This window comes from Populus alba, chromosome 15 (assembly GCF_005239225.2).
Source record: "Populus alba chromosome 15, ASM523922v2, whole genome shotgun sequence".
Taxonomy (NCBI): domain Eukaryota; kingdom Viridiplantae; phylum Streptophyta; class Magnoliopsida; order Malpighiales; family Salicaceae; genus Populus; species Populus alba.
This window is the reverse complement of record NC_133298.1, coordinates 4385776-4412263: the sequence shown is the minus strand read 5'-3', so window position 1 is coordinate 4412263 and position 26488 is coordinate 4385776. Positions and strand designations below refer to the sequence as shown.

The 26488-nt window shown below is 34.8% G+C and overlaps 3 protein-coding genes and 1 pseudogene across 8 annotated transcripts; 3 read left to right on the top strand and 1 right to left on the bottom strand.

The window, feature by feature from the left end:
- The first annotated feature begins 54 nt into the window (after positions 1-54).
- On the top strand, positions 55-5932 carry LOC118056424 (protein DETOXIFICATION 24-like). The gene is made up of 10 exons (XM_073404763.1): positions 55-125; positions 216-282; positions 580-832; positions 3349-3890; positions 4186-4272; positions 4369-4425; positions 4545-4787; positions 5194-5356; positions 5536-5622; positions 5727-5932. The coding sequence occupies exons 2-10, from the start codon at positions 227-229 to the stop codon at positions 5805-5807; spliced, it is 1569 nt and encodes a 522-aa protein (XP_073260864.1). The 5' UTR covers positions 55-125; positions 216-226; the 3' UTR covers positions 5808-5932.
- A 2651-nt stretch (positions 5933-8583) lies between these two features.
- LOC140954649 (uncharacterized) lies at positions 8584-12663 on the top strand (annotated as a pseudogene).
- Positions 12664-14555: 1892 nt separating this feature from the next.
- On the top strand, positions 14556-18286 carry LOC118056426 (protein DETOXIFICATION 24-like). The gene is made up of 8 exons (XM_035068636.2): positions 14556-14806; positions 15673-16214; positions 16508-16594; positions 16696-16752; positions 16868-17106; positions 17595-17713; positions 17897-17983; positions 18077-18286. Exons 1-8 carry the CDS (start codon positions 14561-14563, stop codon positions 18155-18157), a joined length of 1458 nt encoding a protein of 485 aa, XP_034924527.1. The 5' UTR covers positions 14556-14560; the 3' UTR covers positions 18158-18286.
- A 2709-nt stretch (positions 18287-20995) lies between these two features.
- On the bottom strand, positions 20996-25543 carry LOC118056423 (protein FAR1-RELATED SEQUENCE 5). 6 transcript variants are annotated; one of them, XR_012168010.1, is made up of 6 exons: positions 25326-25543; positions 22378-24733; positions 22107-22262; positions 21991-22030; positions 21730-21903; positions 20996-21497 (listed from the first exon to the last, which is right to left on the bottom strand). XR_012168010.1 is itself a non-coding variant. In XM_073404762.1 (4 exons), the coding sequence occupies exons 2-3, from the start codon at positions 24694-24696 to the stop codon at positions 22140-22142; spliced, it is 2442 nt and encodes an 813-aa protein (XP_073260863.1). In that variant the 5' UTR covers positions 24697-24733; positions 25326-25543; the 3' UTR covers positions 21504-21990; positions 22107-22139. The 6 variants fall into 6 exon arrangements, 2 of the variants coding, with proteins under 2 accessions (XP_073260863.1, XP_073260862.1); XR_004688802.2 differs by lacking the exon at positions 20996-21497 and having other exon boundaries at positions 21504-21903; XR_004688801.2 differs by lacking the exon at positions 20996-21497 and having other exon boundaries at positions 21504-21903; positions 22378-24716.
- Between the last annotated feature and the right edge of the window lie 945 nt (positions 25544-26488).

The following is a 26488-nucleotide window of genomic DNA, read 5'->3' as shown; positions in this document are numbered from 1 at the left end:
CCTTTACAAGACCTTCATGCTCAAATCAACTATCTCTCTCTCTCTCTCTCTCTCCCAGCCTCTCTCCTTTTCTCTATCGCTCTCGGAAGACCAGCCAGTCTAATTTCAAGGCAGAAAAAAAAGAGGTACGCTAAAGTTTCTTTTCTTCTCCTATATTTGTTTTTCCTTTTCTTTTTGTTCTTAATCACTTCCTTACTCTTTTGATCTGGTGGCAGTCCAAGATTTTATGTCGATATTATACAAAGAAAAGCTTTGCTCAGGAATGAACAAGAAGGAGAAATGGTATAAAACATTGCATCACCTAAGGTTTAATACATAGTAATATCTTTCAATTTTCAGAACCATATATAAACTTGTTCCGCTTTAATTATTAAACACATATGGTATTATTAATTTAATAATATACTTTTACGGAAACTTCTTCCATATCTTGTGAAAATCTTGAATTGAAGCTGGAAACAAATACACACACAGAAAGAAAGACTGATAAATTGCAGATCAATTACCAGTTCATGTTCCCTCCCTTGTTAATCAATTAACAATAATCATTTCATGTCAATTATCTCTCTCTTTCTATAGTATTATCATGGACAACTCAATACAAGAGAGTCTTCTTGTGCCGGAAGAACTGAGCAATGTTGATCTGAAGACAAGAATTTGGACGGAATCTAAGATGATATGGAAGATTGCATTTCCTGCCATGGTGGCTAGAGTAACTTCATTTGGAATGATTGTGGTGACCCAAGCATTTCTAGGTCACATTGGCAAGTTAGAGCTTGCTGCATTCGCTCTCCTACAAAGTTTCATAGTGCGATTTATAAATGGCATTTTGGTAGGTTCTTTATTTCTGCATGCATACCTCTTTTACTGTTTTGAGCTATACGGAATAATTGAAAACAATTAAAAATAATATATCACCACTAGAAAATTGCTAGACACTCAAGAAGTACTATGTCGCGTTTGTGCTTGATATCCATAGGCATTTTAATTCTCGATTGTTTTCTCGATGGAATATAATCATCAGTTAATTCCTCGTCAGGGATTTTATTTCTGTTGGCAATTCCATCACAAAGTTATTATACCAATGAAATTGTCGACCAACTTTTCACACAAAAAATGGTGACGTGTCTTTACATCTATAAAAAATCCAACGGTATAATAATTAATATAGAAGAAATATGTCATCGATGATACCATCAGCCATGACATGAATATTGCCAACATCTTCAGTACTGATTGAGTTGCTGATATAGTGTTCTGCCAGGGAATTCTGTTCGGAGAGTCCATAAACTCGAAAATATTATGTAATTCTTAAAAATTAGTTAGGATATTTTCGGACTCACTAATGAAACATTTTATATTTGTCGGTGATTTTATTATCATTTTAATAATTTTTTTTTTTCATGTTTATTTATTATAATCTTAATTGCATTTTTTAATTTAAATCACAACAACAAACAACAAATTTGAAAAAAAAAAATCATAACATTAATTTAATAGTTAATACAAATATCTTAATTAATAAAAACAATTCCTAACAATATGGAGCTTAAGGTGAATGGGGAGGAAAAAAATCCTGAATCGGGAGGTCCAAGATGTCCAAAAAAAGGACGATAATATATTGACAGGTATGTTTGTATTTGCTTCCATTGCATCCTATTTTATTCTTCATATTTGTCTTTCCGGTAGACTTTTAGAATATAAAGTCATTCATCAACATCATGTTCTTGGACCATCTCTTGAATAATTGGTGATGATTGGCTGAGGCTGAATTATGGGGGTGGCTATGGTAAAAAAAACTATACCCGCCTTTATATCTCTTGCTATAATCACAAAAATACTATAAATATGATTTTTATCAAGTTTACAAATAGTTTCAATCTTCAGCCACAACTGAAGATTGTATTTTGAATGGGTTGAAGAATTATCTTTGTGTTTCACATGCATTTCGGTGTTATATGCTTCCTATAAAAATAAAATAAAAAATTCAAATTCTAAAATTAAAGTAAAAAAAAAGAAGAAAAAAGTCTAGCCTATTATATGTTTAAAAAAATTACTTGTGTCTCTTTCACTCTATACTCCTTTCTTATATGTGTTTGCACATATAGTTGTATCAAAGTTGGTTCGCAAGTAACATGCAAAATGAATCATTTGTTAAAAATTCTCACAAATAAAAATTAAATTAATATTTAAATAAAAATAATTAAAAGACATAACAAAGTATTACCAGGCGTTTTCCATGGTTCACAAAAGAATGTGAGGGTATAGAACCATGAGTTTCTTTGTTTATGTAGAGACTCGAACTGTGAGTGCCTCTTGAAATCATCCAGGTGCCATAAAAGAAAGTGTCATAGAATCATGAGTTTCTTCGTTTATGTTTGAGATCTGTAAATGCCTCCTAAAATCATTTGACGCCACTATTCTTCATCCTTTAAAAGAATAAGGAATACATACATCTCTCTCTCTCTCTCTCTCTCATTTGATTTTTTATTTTTTATTTTTTCTTTCTTTATTATATATTTTCATCCATTTTAAATATATCTTATAGTTTTTTTCCTTTCAAATATGTTGAATTGTATTTTATAGAAAAGAATCAATAGTTTAAACTGTTAGTTAAGATCTAATTAGAATATGACTTATATTATTCTCTAACACACCTTCCTCAAGTGAAACTTAAACATGTTTAAACTACCTTGTGCTTATTTTTTATCAAATAAATGAGGATTGTGAGATTTGAACTCGTAACCGCTTGGTAATCAAGGCTCTGATACTATGTCAAAGAACTTTCTCAACATAATAGCTTAAGTTGTTAGATAAAGTCCCATAATATGATTTATATTATCCTCTAACAATTCTTATAATGTAACCTTTTATTAAATAGGTTTTTTCAAAATTATCAGTCTTATATTTCTTTTTAACTAAATCCATTTAAAACAGTGAACTATTCAATTCAAATTTAATATTCAATACGCTTAGGCTGTAAAACTATGTCAAAATCATTCAAACTCAAAGCTTATACCACTAGGTCAACAAGGTGGCGTGTAGGCTACATACGAGGAAGCCGTGGCCACAATTTTTTTAAAAACATTTACTATAGTCTCTAAATTCTAGGCTCGTTTTCATGTGTTCCTTAAAATTTATTACTAGGCCCTCCAAAATTCGTAATTTTTTAATAATATTCTTGAAGCCTAATTGATAATTCTAACTCCCCAAAAAATCGTCAAGCCTAATAATTCTGATCCCACCAACATTTTAGTACAATATGATAATTTATCTATATGTGTGTTATAAAATCATGAATGTATGAGAGCTTTTTTTTCCTGATAACTTCATTTTTTCTTTTCAAAGATTGGCATGTCTAGTGCAACCGAAACTTTGTGTGGACAAGCATTTGGAGCAAGACACGACCACATGATGGGAATTTACTTGCAACGATCATGGATTGTTGATGGTGCAGCTGCAACAATCTTGCTCCCTCTCGTCATTTTCGCAGCTCCTATTTTCAGACTACTAGGCCAAGAGGAGGATGTAGCAATAGCAGCTGGAAACATGTCTCCATGGTTCATTCCCTACGTCTACTATCTTGTGTTTAGCTTGACCATTCAAATGTACTTACAAGCTCAACTAAAAAACAAAGTTGTTGGATGGTTTTCTGCTATTTCCTTTGTTCTTCATATCCTTCTGTCCTGGATATTTGTGAATAAACTTGAGTTAGGAACTGCTGGGGCCATGGGTGCATTGACCATATCTACCTGGTCTTTGGTTATTGGATTGTTAGTGTACATCTTTGGAGGTTGGTGTCCGAATACATGGAAGGGATTTACAAAAGCTGCCTTTGCTGATATCCTGCCAGTAGTAAAGCTCTCCATATCATCCGGTTTCATGATTTGGTGATTTCTAAATTTCACTAACATATCTCAATTTCATTTATGTTTATGATAAATTACTATAACCTCTTAAGGTATTGTGAAATTATTAGATCATCTAATTTATTTTTTTAATTTCACACAAACTCCCTTCTCATTTTTTTTTAAATATCATAAGAATTCTCTTTACAATGTTGTTATTAAAAATCTTAAGTTTATACTAGGGAATTTGTGAGGTTATTGTAATTTATCTTTGCATTCATAATTGGCAGCTAAAGCTTGATTTGCTCTAATAATGTTTACATTCAATCCTTGACAGCTTAGAAATATGGTACAATTCAATTATAATCTTAGCAGCTGGATACGTGAAGAATGCAACCACAGCCATATCTGCTTTCTCACTTTGGTAAGATTTGTTATGAAAATTGGAGCATGCTGGTTTTGCATTGTACTCTGAAATATTCAAAAGAAGATGCTTTGATGTTAATTTCAATTGTTTCAGCCACAACATCCTTACATGGGAATTCATGCTTAGCTTTGGCTTTCTTGGCGCTGCATGGTACTCCTAAGCTAACATACGATTTCCACTCCTTTTTTTTTCTCTCTCTCTATGTCTGAATTTATGGAGCCACATATAAATCCATCACTTGACCAAATTTGTGTAATAATTTTGTACAGCGTGAGGGTAGCAAATGAGTTGGGGAGGGGAAACCCTAAAGCTGCAAAATTTTCTGTCGAGATTATCCTCAGTACATCCATAATTATTGGAGTTCTGATTTGGGTTCTGTGTTTAATCTTTGGTAAGGAAATTTCGCGCTTTCTTACAAGTGATGAAGAAGTTGCAGAAACTGTGTCAAGCCTTGCTGTGTTGCTTGCTTTCTCCATCTTACTTAATAGTGTTCAACCTGTACTCACAGGCAAGTTTTTCTTTCTTATTTTATTCTATGATAAACTAAAAAGGTGTGTCAAATCAAAGCTGAATTAGAAAAAGAAAGGGAGCATGAGAGGGGATCAACATATGAAGTTTCATTGATGCTAAGTGCAGTCATCCAGAGGGCCAATACATCTTTGGGACGTCCTTTCATGGATGTGAACCACATATGGCCCAGACGAGTGTAGGCACTTAAGTGGTCGTGGTGGCACTTAGCATATAAGGTTGTGAAACAATTCTCATGAGATTCATGATAAAATTGTGATTCCATGAAAAGTAAATCATGAGAAAACTCCATTAAGACTCTGAACCTTATCAAGGAATTATTCTGACCAGGCAAGTTAGTAAATCGGTGAAATGGGACTTCGAAAACGATTTTACAGGCTCTAACAATAGCGATTTCTTCATCTTATTGTTTTGTTTTCCCCCCACCGGTCTAGGTGTGGCTGTTGGAGCTGGTGTTCAAAGTATGGTTGCATTTGTGAACTTGGGTAGCTATTATATAATTGGGCTCCCTGCCGGGATTCTACTCGGATATGTGGTTCATCTTGAAGTTCAAGTAAGTATGACTTATTCCCAATATCATGCGCATTAGACGTCTCTGTTTAGTTTTTCATACCCTCTAGGCCCTGCCTTCGACTGGAAACCCCTGTTTTATTAACACAGATTCATAAAGTTTGCTGCCTCATTCTATACAAAGTTTGATTCGAAGTTACTGAATAAGGCTGCTACGTACAGGGTTTATGGATGGGATTATTGAGTGGAGTTGTAGTGCAAACGCTTATACTCTCCTACATCATCTGGAGGACTGATTGGGATGAGCAGGTTTGTTAATAAAAAGTGAACCTTCTCTGCAATATTTATAGAATTTAAACTACTATATATATATATATATATATATATATATATATAATTACCCTTTCTTGTAGGTGAACAAGGCATCTGAACGTCTTAGACGCTGGTTTTTAAAATCGGAGAAAGATGCGATTGAGAGCTCCACTCCTGCTTGAGACGCTTTTGTGCAGATCTATTTTAAACGTTGGGACAACGTAAGAATAATTTAACCTTATTACTATATTAATTCGAAGATTATTGAGTTCAATAAATCAAAGATACAGTGCATTTAGTTTTTTTAGTGTGGATCTATTTTGATGTTCTCAAGATCTGAATCTACTTCACCTAAGAAGTTATGGGTAGTTTCCTCTTTCTAATCACTATGCTGATCTTGATGTATTTATGTTGTTACCAAGTCATGATGCAGAAAAATGGCCATTCACAACACAGTCTCGAGCCTCCTTCAAAACCCTTAAAATACAATAATCCTGCATTCAATTCTTCGACCTATCGTTTCAAAGGCAAATGAAAATCATTCTGCCAAGTCTTGCAATTATAAATAAGAACAGAAAACTCTACTTGCTACTATTATATAATTAACACAAACATTTCCCCTTTCTTGTCTACAAAAGAGACTGAAATTTTTAAGAGTAGCTAACAAATCACTAAATTTCTTATATTTTTTTTGAAATAAAACATCAACGAAGCGCACGTCATCTTTTTTGTGTATCATCCAATAACCAGAGATCTCTGGAAAATGGTGTAGGTTTTTTTTTTTTTTGTTCAAAATCTATTTTCAATCTATTTTTTAACCTAAAAATACTTAAAAAACACCTTGAATACTTTAATAAACATATCTATAACCTTAAAAACCCTAAAAAATAGCTCAAAAAACCAGAATCAACCTGAATTCAAAGCATTCATACGGTGAAATCTACCTTCTTAGACAAGAAGAAAAAAAATATCCAAGTGAAGCTCCTCTTATGAAATGAAACTTATTTAAACCAATTTCAACTTTTTTGGTAGCTGAAATTGTTGTCAATGACCATTTTTTTCTCTTTTCATCAGAATCCAACAATTATCTCTTCTTTTATAAAAAAAAAAAAAAAAAAAAAACTGAAAAAAGAGGGAAAATAAACTTTAATATCAAAATTGATCACTTGTAAGCTGAAAAATATAGGGACCAAAATAATTTTTTTGTATGAAATTTGAAGCCACCACCAATTTTACATATCCTTTTCACTTTGATTCTCTATCCAATCTTTCTTTAAAAAAATACAATTGGATACTAATATGGGATCAAAAGATATCAATTATACAAAGAAAAAATTCGAGTATTAAATTATTTTTTTTAAAAAAATCTACAGTGATTTATGAGAGGATGAACAATGATTTTAGCTACCATGTTTTGGCCACAAGTCTTAGTTTTTGTTGATTAATAATTAATAATTAATTGGTAGCTAAAGCTTGATGGCTGTAATTATATTTGTATTCAATCCTTCACAGCTTAGAAATAAGGTACAATTCAACTATAATACTAGCAGCTGGATACATGAAGAATGCAACCACAGCAGTATCTGTTTTCTCACTTTGGTAAGATTTGTTACAAAATTTGAAGTATGCTTGTTTGGCTTTGTACATTACAAAATCAACTGTTTAAAATAAGATGCTTTAATGTTAATTTCAATTGTTTCAGCCACAACATCGATCCTTTCATGAGAATTCATGCTTATCGTTGGCTTTCTTGGCGCTGTATGGTACACTTAACCTTGCATTGCTTTGCATTGCTAGATGTTGAGGATGATTCGCTCTCCTTGAGCAGCATTGAGTGGAGTATATCATTGGAGAATAATGTCTTCATGATGCGTTGTTAGTGAATATATCTCAATAGAATATATAATAAAAAAGATCGACAATAAAACATAAAATTCAGGATGTATTATTTACTTTAAGGCTTGACTCTTTTAAATGTATCATACTCAATTATTTAATTAAATACCTGGAAGATAAAAAGAAAGAGAGAAAAGAAAAGAAATAATAATAATAATACTGACAATCTAATGCTCATGATCTGTCGATTTTGAGGAGCCAACTGGGGTTTGACCCTCAGTCGTATTATGTTCATGAGCTGTTTCACTTTCTCTCTCCTGCGTTTGCACACCGTACCACACTACAGAGGAAGAGTAGTTCTTGGAGGCAGCAGTACCATGATCAATGCTGGCGATTTTTTTTTTATATATATATATATATATATCGTGGATCATATACATTCTTGGATGTAATTCATGGATGAGTGATTGCTTTCAATAACTAAACTATGGGAAAAAGTTTGTAAACTCGAGGTTCCATGCGGACTGATTATACATTTACATGTAGTTTAAAAAATACAAGTAATAGAATTCAACAAAAAAAGTATCATCTTTTTCTAATTGATTTCTTATCAGTTGCCTATTTCCAGGTGAGCTATATATATCAAGTAAAACCACACTGCCACCTCATGTAAGCTATTATTGCAGGATTCATGACAATATCAAGGAAGATCACACTGTCAACTCACATGAATTATTATTACATGATCAACTCATGCAACGGCAGGATTTATAACAGTATAAATCAATAATCACTGCAAGCTACAATTAAGGATTAGTCACTGTAAAGCTAGGATCGGTTTCTTGTTTTTTTTCCTATTACTATAGCTAGAATCAGAGATCAACTAGAATCAGGGATTCGGTTTGAATTCTTTCCTTTATAAGCCTTATATACTTAGCACTTTGTATTTTGTATATATATTACATTCTGCAGTTTGAATGAATTAACCAAAATTCAAAACTATTGTCTTCTCCTTTATGATATCAGAGCATTTCAATCTCTAACGAGTATCGTTCCTAAACCTTCACCATGTCTTCTTCCGCATCCATCAATTCAACCCCTGACTAAATCATCACTATCAATTCTGCTACTGCCATCAATGAAAAACTTACAGCTTCCACCTTTCCACAATGAAGAGCACAGTTTGAAGCCTTACTTATTGGTTATGATCTCATGAATTTTGTTACTGGTGATCTTCAGTGTCCTGCAATTGATACTGAAAACTCTGTTGTCTCCAAAGCTGCAAACTCTCACTGGATTCGACAAGATAAATTGATTCTTCATGCACTGCTAGCCTCAACATCCACCACCATCACACCTCTGCTTGCCTTATGCAAAACCTCCTATGAAGCTTGGAACAAACTAACATGTTTGTATGCAGGAAAATCACTCACCTGTGCAATAGAGTTGAAGGAAGATCTCACCCTTAATCATAGTGGCAGTAGGACTGTCACTGAATTTCTCAAGGCGATTAAACTCACAACTGATGAACTTTCCAGGATTGATCATCTTGTTACTAATGATGATCTGACTCTTTATGTTTTAAATGGATTAGGTCCAGACTTTAAGGAAATTGCTGCACCAATACGAGCCAGAGAACATCCCATTCGGTTTGAGGAGCTACATGATTTGTTAATTGGCCATGAAAGTTATCTTCATCGGTTGGAACAACAAACCATGCAGCCGCTAGTTTCAATAGAAAATTTTACTCAACACAGGCACTTCCATGTTGGAAAGAATGGACAACGTTTTTACTCCAAAATCCGTGATAGCACCAAACAAAACACATACAATTCAAGTTTTCGCAAATATAAACCTAAGTGTCAACTATGTGATCAGTTGGGTCACACGGCTAAAACCTGTTCCAAACGCAATTCATCTAATTTTTCTGCAAATTATGCTGCATCCTCTAAAAGCAAGGATTCGAAATGGCTAGTGGATTTGGCAGCCTCTCACAATATGACGCCTAATCTTTCAAATCTATCTATTTATTCTAAATATGATGGTACAGATGAAGTATTGCTTGGTGATGGATCAGGTTTGCAAGTATCTCATACTGGGTCATTATCGTTCATCTCTCCCACCCGTATTTTTCATTTGAAAGACACTCTGTGTTCCTGAAATTAAAAAAAAAATTAATTTATGTTCATCACTTTACCAAACAAAATAATGTCTATCTTGAGTTTCATCCCTCTTATTTTCTTATGAAAGATCGGATCACGGGGGCGACACTACTAAAAGGTGCATGTGAGGATGGTGTGTACCCTTTGCCAGAAACAATGACTATGGCTTCCAAACCTGTTATTGCTTATGTTCATGAATGCACAACAACAGATGAATGGCACAAACAACTTGGCCATCCATCTTCTAAAATTGCTCAACATCTTATCCGCACTTTTTCCTTACTTGTCAGAAAAACAAAAGAAAATTCATCTCTTTGTATCTCATGTTCTCACAATAAAGCCCACCGACAAACATTTCAATCTCATGGTTTTGTTAGTACAGCACCCCTCGAATACAATTATACTGATGTTTGAGGTCCGGCTCATGACACTGGTATTGATGGTTCAAAATATTACATTATTTTTGTTGACCACTATACTAAATATATATGGCTTTATCCTATGTCCCATAAATCATGTGTTCACACTATCTTTCCTTAATTTTGAAATCTTGTGGAAAACAGGTTCAACACTAAAATTAAAAGTCTATATTCTGACAATGGAGGTGAATACATTGCTCTTAAAAATTATTTATTTGTTCATAGCATTGGTCATTATACCACTGCTCCCCACACCCCACAACAAAATGGAATATCTGAAAGACGACATCGACAACTTGTTAAAATAGGTCTCACTCTTCTCATTGATGTCCATATGCCTCTTTCCTATTGGCTTTATGCATTTCAAGCTGCAACATACTTGATCAATTGTATGCCAACCTCAACTCTGAATAACAAAACACCCTTCGAACTTCTTTTCCATCAAAATCCCAACTACATGAAACTAAAGCAGTTTGGGTCTTTGCTATCCTTTGATCAGACCCTACAATACACATAAACTTCAAACCAAAGTCGTGTCCTGTGTCTTCGTGGGTTACTCTTTAACCCAAAATGCTTATTTGTGTCTAGATCTTCTCAGCAGAAAAGTATATCACTCCAGACATGTGCTCTTTGATGAGACTGTCTTTCCCATGGCTCAAACTAATTCTTGTTCTTCTGCAAAATCCTAACCTGCTACCAATGCTCTCGGTTCTTCTCACCCGGTTGCCATAAGTCTGTCATTGCTATATCCTGCACAACTACTAGCATCAACTGTTTTTGCACTGGGTATCGCTACTCCTTCATCACCTTTGGTAGCTTCACCTCCAACGTTAGTTCCCTCACAGGTATGTTCTCCTGCTCAAACTAAAACTTCCTCTCAAAATTTAATTGTTAGTCATGCACCTGTGGTACTTCCCACTGCTGAACCTCGTCCCCATCGTATGGTTACTCACTCTATGAACAACATCTATAAGCCTAAAAGCTTGTTCATGGTTACCAAACATCCATTACCTCTATCTTTGGAACCTACATCGGTGACTCAGGCCTTAACTAACCCTCAGTGGTGTGTTGCAATGTCCTCAGAGTTTACAACTCTTATGCGCCATGATACATGACATCTGGTACCACCTCCCAAGGGCTGCAATATTATTGAATGTAAGTGGGTGTTTCGGGTTAAAAGGCTTGCTGATGGCTCAATTGACAGATTTAAAGCCAGATTAGTGGCCAAAGGTTTCAACCAAAGACCCGATTTGGATTATACTCAGACTTTTAGTCTTGTAGTAAAACCAGTCACTATTCACACTATTTTATCAGTTGTTGTGATACATGGATGGCCTCTCCATCAGTTAGACGTAAACAATGCATTTCTCCATGGCAATCTTACATAAGAAGTATACATGTCGCAGCCTCCTGGGTTTCAGGACCAATCTTCACCAGATTTTGTTTGTTGTCTTAAAAAGGCAATCTATGGCCTTAAATAAGCACCACGTGCTTGATATACTGCACTTAAACAAGCTCTTTTGGAATTTGGTTTTGTCAATACCAAGTCTGATTCTTCATTATTTGTCTATACTGTTACGTCCACTACTTCTTACTTTCTGGTGTATGTTGACGATTTAATTATCATCAGTAACAACTCTCATTTTGCTGCAAGTGTTATATAACAACTTGGCAGGAAGTTCTCCCTTAAAAACTTAGGACCCTTACATTTCTTCCTTAGCATTGAAGTTATTCCCATGCAGAATGGGTTGTTCCTCACTCAGCATAAATACATCAGGGATCTTCTTTCCAGAACTTGCATGGATGGAGCAAAAGATGTCACCACTCCATTGTCAACTTCGGTCTCTCTAAAATTAAATGATGGCTCAACTGCTATCAATCTTACTGAATATTGCAAGGTAATTGGAGCATTGCAATATCTTTCACTCATTAGACTCGACATCAGCTTTGCAGTCAACAAATTGTCACAATTCATGCACTGCCCTTCTACAATTCATTGGACTGCCACTAAGCGATTGTTGTGTTATCTAAAGATTACAATTTTCCATGGCATCTCAATTCAGAAAAATGGTAACCCTCCTCTTACATGTTACTCAAACGTGGATTGGGCTGGCAATTTGGATAATCGCAGCTCTACTTCAGCTTATCTCATTGTGCTCGGTTCAAATCTCCTCTCTTGTAGTTCCAGGAAGCCGCGTGCAATTGCACAATCATCTACAGAGGTTGAATATCGTGCACTTGCCACTGCTACTTCTGAGTCTATGTGGATTCTATCACTCTTTACTGAAATAAAGTTTTCTCTTCCTCAGCCTCCACTGCTCTTATGTGAAAATCTTGGTGCAACCAATCTCAGCTTTAATCCTGTTCAGCACTCACACATGAAGCACATCCAAGTTGACTTACACTTTGTTCAGGACCTTGTTCAGAAAAATTATCTTACTGTTCACCATGTTCACACGAATGATCAACTTGCAAACCTGCTTACCAACCCACTCTCTAAGCAGCACATAGATTTTCTCAAGCACAAGATCAATCTCACCTATGGGAGCTCGTTCTTGCAGGGGCGTATCAAGGAAAACCACATTGCCACCTCATGTAAGCTATTATTGCAGGATTCATGACAGTATCAAGAAAGATCACACTGCCAACTCACGTGAATTATTATTGCATGATCAACTCATGCAACGGCAGGATTTATGATTTATGACAATATAAATCAATAATCACTGCAAGCTACAATTAAGGATTAGTCATTGTAAAGCTAGGATTGGTTTCTTGTATTTTTCCTATTACTATAGCTAGAATCAGGGATTCGGTTTGAATTCTTTCCTTTATAAGCCTTCTATACTTAGCACTCTATATTCTGTATATATATTACATTCTGTAATATGAATGAATTAAGCAAAATTTAAAACTTCTATCTTCTCCTTTAAGCTATTAGCTCACTTGAAATGCTGACGAAACCTATGCTTTCTTGGTCACGACAGCTAAAAGTTAAAGTTTCATTAAATAGCGTTTCCACGAGACTGGTTTTGACTATCATCCAAGCACAAATACCTTCATTTAAAAGAATATTTTTTTATCTCAAAGATAGCATGACTAATAGGTTGTTGGTTGATGAAGGGTGACTGGGAATGCCGTCAACGGGCTACTCCCTCTCTTTTTAATTAACATGGAATATCTGGGTCAGCTTACACATACGCACCTTTGATTAATCCCACAGACCCTGAAGTTAACGACTATGTATACCTCCAATGACCCTGAGGTCTGTAGAACTCAAGCTAGTGATCTCTAGGGAGCAAACTCATGGCTTGACTAGTTGAGCTACATCCCTCAGGATTCACTGAGCTACACCCCTAAATGAGTTACTTTTTTTTTTTTATTATTAACATGGGTGTCCAGGCCAGATTGCGCGCACCTCGACTAATCTCATGGGTCCTAAAGTTAATAATCATGTAAGCTTTCAGTGGCCCTAAGGTTTGTGAGACTTGAACTGATGACCTTTAAAAAGCAAATCTAGAACCTGATCAGTTGAGCTACACTCCCCAGAATTTTAATGGGTTACTTTCACATACAAGGGGTGGTATTGGCAACATAGGCCCTATACGGGCCATTAATAACAATAATAATGAAACAAGGGCATCAATGAAAGATGGAAAGAATTACTAGGTCCGCTTTCTAAATAATGTGAAGAATTGGCATCCGATTTAGTAATGTCCTTTACAAGACCTTCATCCTCAAATCAACTCTCTCTCTCTCTCTCTCTCTCTCTCTCTCCCCAGACCAGCCTCTCTCTCTCTCTCTCGGAAGAACAGCCAGTCTAGTTTCAAGGCAGAAAAAAAAAAGTACGCTAAAGTTTCTTTTCTTCTCCTGTATTATTATTTTTTTGATCTTAATTACTTCCTTTCTCTTTTAAACTTGAAGCAGTCTAAGAACTTATGTCGATACTATAAACAGAAAAGGTTTGCTCAGGAATGAACAAGAAAGGATAAATGGTATAAAACATTGCATGCAAATATAGTAATATCCTTCCATTTTCAGAGCTCTCTCTCTCTCTCTCTCTCTCTCTCTCTCTCTCTCTCTCTATATATATATATATATATATATATATATATATATATAGCCTCGTTTCCAAGTGAAATTAAATAACAATAATTTTGTACGTTATTCTAAAGTATAACTTTGTCAAGGAGAGTTGGAAATATTTTCTCTGTTCTAGAAGATATGAAAATATTCCTTTATAATTAATGTTCTCTCGTGTAAATTAATATTTTTTTTCCTTATGTTCCACTTTAATTATTAAACACATATGGTATTATTAGTTTAATAATATACTTTTACGGAAACTTGTTCCATATTTTGTGAAAATCTTGAATTGAAGCTGAAAACAAATACACACACAGAAAGAAAGACTGATAAATTGCAGATAAATACTAGTTCATGTTCCCTCCTTTTTTAATCAATTAACAATAAGCATTTCATGTCAATTATCTCTCTCTTTCTATAGTATTATATATCATGGACAACTCAATACAAGAGAGTCTTCTTGTGCCGGAAGAACTGAGCAATGTTGATCTGAAGACAAGAATTTGGACGGAATCTAAGATGATATGGAAGATTGCATTTCCTGCCATGGTGGCTAGAGTAACTTCATTTGGAATGATTGTGGTGACCCAAGCATTTCTAGGTCACATTGGCAAGTTAGAGCTTGCTGCATTCGCTCTCCTACAAAGCTTCATAGTACGATTTATAAATGGCATTTTGGTAGGTTCTTTCTGTCTGCATGCATGCCTCTTTTACTGTTTTGTGCTATACGGAATAATTCGAAACAGGAAAAAGTAATATATGTACGCATCTTCTTTCTAATCTCCATTATTGTTTCTCTTTTCTTATTCATTATTTATGTCCATCCATTTCGCATCTATCCACTGGTCTCTGTCCTCCAAAAGGCTGAGAAGGAATATATGCACGCATCTTTTTTCTTTCTTTTTATTTGATTTTTCATTTTTTTCTTACTTTGTTATATATGTTCATCCATTTTTACATCCATCCTATAGTTCCTGTACTTTTAAATCTTCTAAAATGCATTTTTGTTGAAAATAATTCATCAGTTGTAATCCTGAGTTTGACCATTATTATATTGTAATCTTTTATTAAATAGTTAATTCTTTCAAAACTATTAGTCTTCTATTTCTTTTTTAACTAAATCCATTTAAAACAGTAAACTAATACATTTCAAATTTAATATTCAATAAGTTTACGTTGTAAAACTATGTCAAAATTCTTTCGAACTTGAAGCTTATGTCACTGGGTGAACAGAGTGGCGTGTAGGCTACATGTGAGGAAGCCGTGCCCCCCTAAAAATTTACAAATTTACCATAGTCCGTAAATTTAGTCTCATTTTCATGTGTTCCTTAAAATTTATTACTATGCCCTCCAAAATTCTTAAATTTAATTTTAATCATATTCTTGAAGCCTAATTGATAATTCTAACTCCCAAAAAATCCTCAAGCCTAACGATAATTCAGATCCCACCAGCATTTTAGTACAATATGAATATATGTGTGTTATAAAATCATGAATGTATGAGAGCTTTTTTTTCCTGATAACTTCGTTTTTTCTTTTCAAAGATTGGCATGTCTAGTGCAACCGAAACTTTGTGTGGACAAGCATTTGGAGCAAGACACGACCACATGATGGGAATTTACTTGCAACGATCATGGATTGTTGATGGTGCAGCTGCAACAATCTTGCTCCCTCTCGTCATTTTCGCAGCTCCTATTTTCAGACTACTCGGCCAAGAGGAGGATGTAGCAATAGCAGCTGGAAACATGTCTCCATGGTTCATTCCCTACGTCTATTATCTTGTGTTTAGCTTGACCATTCAAATGTACTTACAAGCTCAACTAAAAAACAAAGTTGTTGGATGGTTTTCTGCTATTTCCTTTGTTCTTCATATCCTTCTGTCCTGGATATTTGTGAATAAACTTGAGTTAGGAACTGCTGGGGCCATGGGTGCATTGACCATATCTACCTGGTCTTTGGTTATTGGATTGTTAGTGTACATCTTTGGAGGTTGGTGTCCGAATACATGGAAGGGATTTACAAAAGCTGCCTTTGCTGATATCCTGCCCGTAGTAAAGCTCTCCATATCATCCGGTTTCATGATTTGGTGATTTCTAAATTTCACTAACATATCTCAATTTCATTTCTGTTTATGATAAATTACTATAACCTCTTAAGGTATTGTGAAATTATTAGATCATCTAATTTATTTTTTTAATTTCACACAAACTCCCTTCTCATTTTTTTAAGTATCATAAGAATTCTCTTTACAATGTTGTTATTAAAAATCTTAAGTTTATACTAGGGAATTTGTGAGGTTATTGTAATTTATCTTTGCATTCATGATTGGCAGCTAAAGCTTGGTTTGCTCTAATAATGTTTACATTCAATCCTTGACAGCTTAGAAATATGGTACAATTCAATTATAATCTTAGCAGCTGGATACATGAAGAATGCAACCACTGCAATATCTGCTTTCTCAATTTGGTAAGTTTTGTTACAAAATTTGGAGTATGCTGCTTTGGCCTTGTACATTAAAAAACCAACTGTTGAAGAAGATGCTTTAATGTTAATTTCAACTGTTTCAGCCACAACATCCTTGCATGGGAATTCATGCTTAGCGTTGGCTTTCTTGGCGCTGCATGGTACGCTTAAGCTAACATACGATTTCCACACTTTTCATCTTCTCTCTATCTCTTAATTTATGGAGCTGCTTATAAATCCATCACTTGATCAACTTTGAGTAATAATTTTGTGCAGCGTGAGGGTAGCAAATGAGTTGGGAAGGGGAAACGCTAAAGCTGCAAAATTTTCTATCAAGATTATCCTCAGTACATCAATAGTTATTGGAGTTGGGTTTTGGGTTCTGTGTTTAATCTTTGGTGAAGAAATTGCACACTTTCTTACAAGTGATGAAGAAGTTGCAGAAACTGTGTCAAGCCTTGCTGTGTTGCTTGCTTTCTCCATCTTACTTAATAGTGTTCAACCTGTACTCACAGGCAAGTTTTTCTTTCTTATTTTCTATTATAAACTAAAATGGTGTGTCAAATCAAAGCTGAATTAGAAAAAGAAAGGTAGCATGAGAGGGGACCGACATATGAAGTTTGATTGATGCTAAGTGCAGTACACTCATCCAGAGGGCCACAACATCTTCGAGAGTCCTTTCATGGATATGAACCACGTATGGCCCAGACGAGTGTCGTCACTTATGTGGTCGTGATGGCACTTAGCATAAAAAGGTTTTGAAACAATTCTCATCAAAATTCACGACAGAAAAGTTAATCATGAGAAAACTCCATGATCAATCGTTACTTTTTTGCTTAACTCATAATAATCTATAAAGATTAAGATTCTGAACCTTATCAAGGAATTATTTTGACCTGACAAGTTAGTAAATCGGTGAAATGGGACTTCGAAAACGATTTTACAGGCTCTAACAATAGCGATTTCTTGATCTTATTGTTTTGCTTTTCCCCCACCGGTCTAGGTGTGGCTGTTGGAGCTGGTGTGCAAAGTATGGTTGCATTTGTGAACTTGGGTAGCTATTATATAATTGGGCTCCCTGCTGGGATTCTACTCGGATATGTGGTTCATCTTGAAGTTCAAGTAAGTATGACTTATTCCCAATATCAAGCGCATTAGACGTCTCTGTTAGTTTTTCATACCCTCTCGGCCCTGCCTTCGATTGGAAACCACTGTTTTATTTATGAACACAGATTCATAACGTTTGCTACCACATTCTATACAAAGTTTGATTCGAAGTTACTGAATAAATGCTGCTACCTACAGGGTTTATGGATGGGATTATTGAGTGGAGTTGTAGTGCAAACACTTGTACTCTCCTACATCATCTGGAGGACTGATTGGGATGAGCAGGTTTGTTAATAAAAAGTGAACCTTCTCTGCAATATTTATAGAATTTAACTGCTATATATATATATATATATATATAATTACCCTTTCTTGTAGGTGAACAAGGCATCTGAACGTCTTAAACGCTGGTTTTTAAAATCGGAGAAAGATGCCATTGAGAGCTCCACTCTTGCTTGAGACGCTTTTGTGCAGATCTATTTTAAACGTACGTTGGGACAACGTAAGAATAATTTAACCTTATTACTATATTAATTTGAAGATTCTTGAGTTCAATAAATCAAAGATACAGTGCATTTAATTTTTTTAGTGTGAATCTATTTTGATGTTCTCAAGATCTGAATCTACTTCACCTAAGAAGTTATGAGGTAGTTTCCTCTTTCTAATCACTATGCTGATCTTGATATATTTATGTTGTTACCAAGTCATGATGCAGAAAAATGGCCATTCACAACACAGTCTCGAGCCTCCTTCAAAACCCTTAAAATACAATAATCCTGCATTCAATTCTTCGACCTATCGTTTCGAAGGCAAATGAAAATCATTCTGCAAAGTCTTTTTTTTTTCATAATAATCCAAAGACTTGTTAAAAAAACTCATGCTACCCAATTAGAGGATAGCCACCATGAAAATACAAAGTTTTTACATAAAAAGTACCAAAAAAGAAAGAGAAAAAGAAACAAAAAAGGTCCTACAACATAGTACCATAGAAACATTTAGCGTTGTCTTTTTATATTTGTCATCATTGCATATGTAAGAAAAAGGAGATTCACAATTTCTTAAATAAGTAGATAATCGATGGAGTGTCAGGGAAAAGCATAAGTCTAAATCTAGTCTAACATCATTGAAAAGCAAATTATTTCTGATTAACCATATGCTCCAAGGAATACCAAAAGAGAGTGGTTCCAATGCCTTCCTTTGAAACTTGCCTTTAATCACCATTGATCATTGATGTAGCAGTTCATCAAGTGTGTGTGGAACACTCTAACAGATCCCTCACCATGAATCAATATATGATTTCAGGTTTTTATAACCGTTAAATAGTACACAGTTTATGTTGAATGCCCAACCAAATAAAAGTTTCCTGCTCAATTTAAAAAATTCTTAGAGTTCGCCTCCATTTCATATTCCACTCCTAATTACCATTTAGCAGTAGAAAGACACGCATACATCAAACATCTCCATTTAGGACCAAACTCCATCTATCCCATAACCTCATCAAGATAATCCCAGGAGACAGAAACACAAGCTTTATGAAAATCCACTTTGAAGATCATACTTTCCCCCCCTAGAGCTCTGCAAATCATGAACCACTTTATTGGCTATCATAAAAGCATCAATAAGTCCAGCATAAAGGCAGTCTAACTATCGCTAATTAGATCCTGGATGACATGCTTGAGTCTGTTGGAAAGAAGTTTGGCAACAACTTTATAGAGACGATGTATCGAAATAATTGGCCTATAATCTGAAAATTGAGCTGGAAACTTAGTCTTTGGCAGCAAAGTGACATGAGCCAGATCAAGTCCTTTCGAGAATGTTGTTGTTGTGAAGAAATCATTAACCAAATCCAATAAGTCACGACAGATCAATCCCCAAGCTTTTCTGTCGAATTTAAAGTTGAAACCATCTGGTCCAAGACTCTTTGAATCATCGCGGTCCCAGAAGGATGCTTTGAGTTCTTCCATTGTCACCGCACGCTCTAGCTAGCCATATAGAATTTTCTTCCATCAAATGCTTAAAACCCAGAGGTCCCATAGTTGCACGATTTGATGAAGACTGAGTGACAAGGCCAGAATAATAGCCAATTGCAGCTTCCTTAATAGACGGTGTTGTGGTATAGTTGCTGCCATTGTAAGTTAATGCAGAGAGATAATTACGTGTATGTCTGAAGCTAGCAACCATATAGAAGAACTTCGTATTACGGTCACGTAATTTGCACCAGTTGTGTCTTGACTTTGAACGCCAAATACTTTCAGTATACTTACTAACAGCCCACTTTTCTCTAATTATCTCAGCTAACACGGAAGACTCCTCTGCTGTCAAGATACTTTCGGCCTGCTTGTTTTCTACAATTCTGTTGGTTACAATAAGCAGCCAACTTTCTTGGTTACCAAAATGCTCACGGTTCCATGGTCGAAGATGCTTAGCAAGGTAGCTTAGTTTCTTAAGAAACATGAAAGGGCCTAGAAACTCAACACATCTAGCTTCTCACAACGTTGTCAGAGTAGCCATGAAATAGGGATGAGATAACCAACAATCTAAAAAACAAAAAGGCTTCCAGTCTGTATCCTTCTCTGAGATCTTAGAAGCAATTAACAATGATCTGAAAGTCCTCTAGGCAGACACCGTGGCAGCAGACCAGCAAACATCAGATGACAGATAAGAGAGGAGGAAGCACGATCAATGCGACTCATTAATCCCCTACGAAACCATGTATAATGTTAACCAACTAGAGGGAACTCAATTAAGTCACAATTTTGTAAGAACAATTTGAATGAATTGGAACCAGCAAGATTTAAAAATTTACTGTTGCAGTCACTTGTGAATAAAGACTCATTAAAATCCCCAATCAAGAACCATGGGACATCAAAAGCTGACTTCAAAATAATTGACACAACTATGACACAACAAAAATAGACACCGACAAAAATAGCACAAGAAAGATAACAAGTACAAGCAATACAAAATTCTGCTGAAAAAAATTATTATACAAAAAAAAGATATAATTTAAATTTTATTATAGGATATTTTTTCTTTAAATAATCTTTTAAAATACAAGTTAAACAACATTATCCATGCTAGTCCAAGGTGTATCTTAAAAAGAACAAGAATTTCACTCAATAATTATAGACTTATATTATAGGGATTCCTAAATAAAATAGAAAAAAATAATATCAGTTTTAATATTTTATCTCTTAAACTAAATACAAAAAATATAAAAATACCATATAATCAAATATTTTTGAAATTAAATATAAATAAAACTAATTAAAAAAACAAATAATCTCGGTTAAAAATCCCCATGCATCAATATTGATGTTCGAGTTCTGTATTAAATCTATGGACTTATCCATGAAGATTTCTAACATCTCTTTTTTTATCCATTATTTGAAAGCAGCCTAAAAACTCTAGTTTATTTTCTTGCTCATGTAGAGACATTAGTCAAACATGTAACGATGTATACTTTAACTCTTTCACAGGGTCTATGGATGGGATTGTTGAGTGGAGTTTTAGTGCAAACACTTATTTTGTCCTTCATTGTATAGAGGACCGATTGGGATGAACAGGTTTGTAGAAAAGAAAGAAAATATTCTATACAGGTAGAACTTGAAATAATATACTTGTAGTCAATAACAAGCTTCTTTTCTAATAGGTGGACAAGGCATCTGAACGTCTCAGGCGCTGGTTTTTGAATCCCCAAAAGGATTCCAATGAGCTCTGCAGCACTGCTGCTTAAGACAAATGAACTGCATTTGCTCATTTCGATGTCTTGAAATCAACTGATTTCTTGTTATCCGTCCTGCCATAGTTTTTCCAACCAATTATGATCATGTCTTTTGCATTACTGATGATCTATATATTGGTGTAGCTGTGGTTTTTACAAGTAATTTTAGATTTGAAATAGAACTCTTACTTTTGGCTATTATATATAGTTTTGAGGGGAGAATACATGCACTTATAAGTGAAATTATTGTGTGATAATCTTCCTTTCTGTTTTATGTAGATATTGCCTCATTTGCAATCAAACTTACTTATGAGGAAACAATAGAAGCATTTGAGGCTGTATAAAGGCACAGGATACAAACATGACCCCATATTCTTCATCTTAACTTGAGTCCAAGATAAGATGTGTCAGAAGTTTTGAATCTATGATCGCATAGTAAGATTGAAGATGAATGAGGATGTTGGCGATCAAGATCCATCGCCTACAGAGAAAATTAGAAAGGAGATGATCAATATGCTAAGCTCGGTTGCCATCCAGATTTATTGCCATTTTCGAGTTAAATATTTACCTGCCTCAATTGAGCATTGTTAGTGAAGGATTAAACATTCCTGCACCAGAGTGCCTGATAAATAAAATGGTACCAATTCGATGTATATGGAGAATTTAAAAATTTATGAATATTACCTGGAGTAATGGAGTTTGACTAGGTGAGTCTTGCTAGTCAGCATAAGAATTTGATTGTCGGTACATGTTAGGATTATCTTGATGGTCCATAACTACTGGATTCTGCAGCGGGTACATGCACTGAACCACCTGATTGGCCTCAAAATTATACACACCCTGCACGATACACATGAAGGATCATTCAATTTTAGCTTAGTCATGGCGGGATCCAAGTAAGAAAAATAAGGGTCTAACTATGAACAGTTATGATAGAAATTATGGTTAGAATAACCTGCAGAAGAGGATTGTGAGTTGGGCCTTCAGTAGTAACACATGCTTGTGGAGGACTTGAAATGCCGTTACTAGTATTAGGGGAGGGTGGTTGTGCAAGCTGAAATCTTTTTTTCTGACAGCCTTTTCCAACCACATTTTTCAGTTGATGTCTATCAGGAACATCACTCTCCCTTTCTTTTGATCCCTCTACTCTGTTGTCTTTTACTTGATCCTCGATTGCCTTCTCATTCAAGAAAAACTCTGCATTTTCACTTTCGTGACCATTCACCATGGTTCTACTTGAATTGATGCCTTGACCCTCATCAGGTTTCAACATCAAGATCTTCTCCACACCTTCAATTAACGCATCTAGTTTTCTTAAGGCAAACTGAAACGCATCCTCTGATTCAGCTGCCCTGGCTGACATTTTCAATATGTTGCGGCACAAATCTTTGTAACGGTTAGCTACAACCAACTTTGGGTTTTCTTGAGCAGCGAAATCATTTCTATTTCTTGATCTTCCGAGCCTTGCATCTTTTGTCCATCTCTTCAAGATATATCGGAATGGAACCATCTTTATGTTCCGATCATCAAGAACTTTCAAAGCATGGCCACATAAAAATCCGACATTCTCAAATTTCATGCAATTGCAAACTACTGTGTCATCTGTTGAATTGATTGTGACTGTATATTCTTGAGGCCGTCCAAATGCATTGACTTTGTATTCAAGCAAAAATCCATTCTCATTGCACTGGCTGACTACGACATTTAAACACTTCTCATATTCCTTCTGAAATATTTCAAATGCCTTTGGCGTATAAATAGCACTTGCATGCTTTAGCAAAACTACATTACCTGGTAACCTTGGCATGCATGTAGTCATTTCATCATTAGCATGTTTTTCTTTGACACGTTGCTCATTTACAACCCTTTCAAAAATCTTGAAAATCTGAAGCGCATCTTGGTCAGAGTTTAGATAACTTCTCAAGTTATTAGATAAATCTTCAACCACATGTGAGCCTTTCATGTCAAGAAAAAATGTATTACTGCCATATACCATGGACCACTTCTCTCTTTCTCTAAACATCCATCTTAGCCACTCATTTTGTTGAAGGCCATATTTGTCCAGCAGACCCTCCCAAGCATGAACGAAAGCCTCCTCGTAATTGGAGTCATAAATACAACTTCGAAAGTCACTAGAAAAGGATTCAATATCCTTCACTAAATGGCTAAGATGCTTAAGAACATTCTGGTACATCTGCCAAACACAGATACGATGGCTTGTTTCTGGTAAAATTGAATTGACTGCTTCCGCTATTGCTGCATCTTGATCTGTAAGAATGACTTTTGGCTTCTTTCCAGACATTGCCTCTAGAAATGTATTAAACAGCCACTTGAGCGATTCAACAGTGTCATCGAATAAAAGTGCAGCAGCAAAAATTATTGCTTGATTGTGATGGTTCACTCCCATGAACTGTACAAATGGCTGAAGATCTTTATTTGTTCGGTAAATAGTGTCCAAACAAACCACATCACCAAAATGGTCATAATCCACTACCATTTTATCGTCAGCCCAGAATATGTTACTTACTTTGTCATCAATATCAACCTGAATGCCATGAATAAATGATGGATTTTCAATGTGTTGCCTATGAAAATAACGCAACAAACGTCCTGCTTCCCCCTCCTTCATATCTCTAACCCTTTCAGACCGTAGGGAATTTTCAAAATCCATGGCCAGATAATCAAGAGATTGACAAACTTCAATTCGTCTGTTCATCAGTCCATAGGTTGAGCTTGATTCCGTCCCTGAGTTACTAGACAAGTCAGCTTTGGCAGCTTGATCAACAAATAACTCCCTCTGTAATAGCTGTGTGTCAGCATTATTTGGGTCTATATTATCATGATTATGCTCTGCTTCAAAATGTGTCACTCTGTATTTACCATCAGGCTGGCGAGTGACAATCATGTGAGCCAAGCAACCAGTTCTTGTTTCTTTCTGACGCTTCTTCACATTAAGGTCTCTCTTGTCTTTCCGCCGATAACCTTCCTTAGAGCAAGTAAACTTTCTAGACACCACTAGACCATGCACCTTACTCCGATTTAACCAATCTTTCCGAACACTGAAGCCTACCACTTTGGCATACTTGTTGTAAATTCTGTAAGCATGTTCGTCAGATTCAAACTCTGTGCCAATTTTTAGTAACCCACCCCTGTAAGCATCATCTTTTGATGAAGCACTGAGTTGAGATGCATTTACCAGTGCAGAATTTGAACTACAACAATCCTGATCCATGTTCAAGTCCATCTTCTCTGACGTTGGAAGTCCAATTTCCATGCTGGCATCATAAGGAGTACCTAATTAATCACCATCTCTACTCATTGATATTCAAGAAACAGGAAGAAATATGGACAACATGGACACATTACAGAAAACAAAGACAAAACAACAATCATTACTTCACTTTGACAGGCATCACAACTGACAAATCCATCAAAATTCTTAAACTACAATCATCATCTGCCTATGAAAATGCGCGACAAATACAAGCAAATTTGCATTCATTTCAACCTAATAATCACATTTAAATTTTTTAAAGTCATTAAAAGTCTCTTACCTAAGAAATTAAATGCTAAACACTGAATTCATTGAATTATTTGTTGAAAAATATACTCCATAAAATGCCCACTGTCAGTGAACTTACCAGTACTAATATAAAAAAAATAATAATAATAACACACAAAAATGAAGTTTCTCTTGAATTGAAACTAACAACTACACAACACAATATACACACAAAAGGTTCTCCAAAGCTCAAAACCGGCATTGTTTTTACACTAAAAACAAACCCATTCTCTAAACTAAAGTATGAAACTAGAAACCCATAAAAGTCAATAATCTTGATTGATAATAAGCTACATTTCTATAAATTACAGGACATGGAAAGATAGAGATACAGTGTGAACCTTTAGTAGGGTTTTCGAGGTCTCAAAGCTTCAAACCCAACAGGGTTCTTGTTATATAGAGGAAGAGGAGGAGAGGGATTTGAGATTGTACGGAAAAGTTCATGTTTATGAGTCACTTCAGTTCTTGTCTGGGACAGCAAGCCATCCCATCCCCATTCCCATCAGTGAAGTCCCCTCCAAGTGCCCGAGTGCTCGGGGCTAAATATAATTTGTAAGAGTTTTGGGAAGTTGATGCAATTTATCCAAAAACTCTTTTTGTTTTTTTTTACCCATTTTTTTTATTAGTGAGACATATTGAGTTTCAAAAAGTGAAAATTAAAATTGAGTTTATTGCGAATTTTGTAAATTGATTAAAGTTATTTGTGAACTATTGAATTGAATAAAATCATAAGTATATGTAATTAAAAATAATTTTTGATGTAGGTTTAATTAATATTTTACTTTTAAGTTAAGATTAGAATTTTTAACTTCATACTTATTAATCGTAAGTAATATTATCCTTATTTTGAAAAAAAAGAACTATTTATAAAGACTAACTTTTTCATTATTGATTAAAGTAAAACTTATATATATATATATATTATATATATATATATATATATAAAATCAATTTTAACTTTAAATATGTTTAATATGCATGCTATGATTTTATTACAAGTTTAAATATTCTTTCTTTAATCTATAAATCTACATGCAATTATACTTAAGATTCAATATTTACATGAACTTAGTATCTATTTTTGAATTATTTATATAATTACAAAAACCCTACTTTTTATTAATGGAGGGTCCTGGAATCTACTCCAAATTATCTGATAGGAAACAGTTCTTTCTCCTGTCCGCAATCTGATAAATATAGAATGAAGATGAGGTAAAAACCGTCTCAAATTATCTTAAATCAACTCATAATGTGCTTTATTCATCAATCAGCATGAAGTTTTTCTGCTTTGTTACAGTTCAGGACAAATTTTAAAGGGATAAAAAAAGAGAGAGAGATAAGGAAAGGAGAAAAATAATAAAGATTGATGGATCTGAAACTTCAATGATTGACGTTCCAGCATTATTATTCTTCGGTCGCTCTCTTGCCAGCGGGCTTCATGCTTGTTTTGTTCCTGCAAATAGATCATATATAAATGTTATTAAGAAATACAAGTCAAACTATT

Coding starts and splice junctions, on each gene's coding strand:
- LOC118056426 (XM_035068636.2), top strand. CDS start 14,561: ATGGACAACTCAATACAAGAGAGTCTTCTTGTGCCGGAAGAACTGAGC. Junction 17,107..17,594: donor TGTTCAACCTGTACTCACAG/GCAAGTTTTTCT, acceptor CCACCGGTCTAG/GTGTGGCTGTTGGAGCTGGT. Junction 17,984..18,076: donor GGACTGATTGGGATGAGCAG/GTTTGTTAATAA, acceptor CCTTTCTTGTAG/GTGAACAAGGCATCTGAACG.
- LOC118056424 (XM_073404763.1), top strand. CDS start 227: ATGTCGATATTATACAAAGAAAAGCTTTGCTCAGGAATGAACAAGAAG. Junction 283..579: donor ATGAACAAGAAGGAGAAATG/GTATAAAACATT, acceptor CTCTTTCTATAG/TATTATCATGGACAACTCAA. Junction 5,357..5,535: donor TGGTTCATCTTGAAGTTCAA/GTAAGTATGACT, acceptor TGCTACGTACAG/GGTTTATGGATGGGATTATT.
- LOC118056423 (XM_073404762.1), bottom strand. CDS start 24,696: ATGGAAATTGGACTTCCAACGTCAGAGAAGATGGACTTGAACATGGAT. Junction 22,263..22,377: donor CTCACAATCCTCTTCTGCAG/GTTATTCTAACC, acceptor TGTATCGTGCAG/GGTGTGTATAATTTTGAGGC.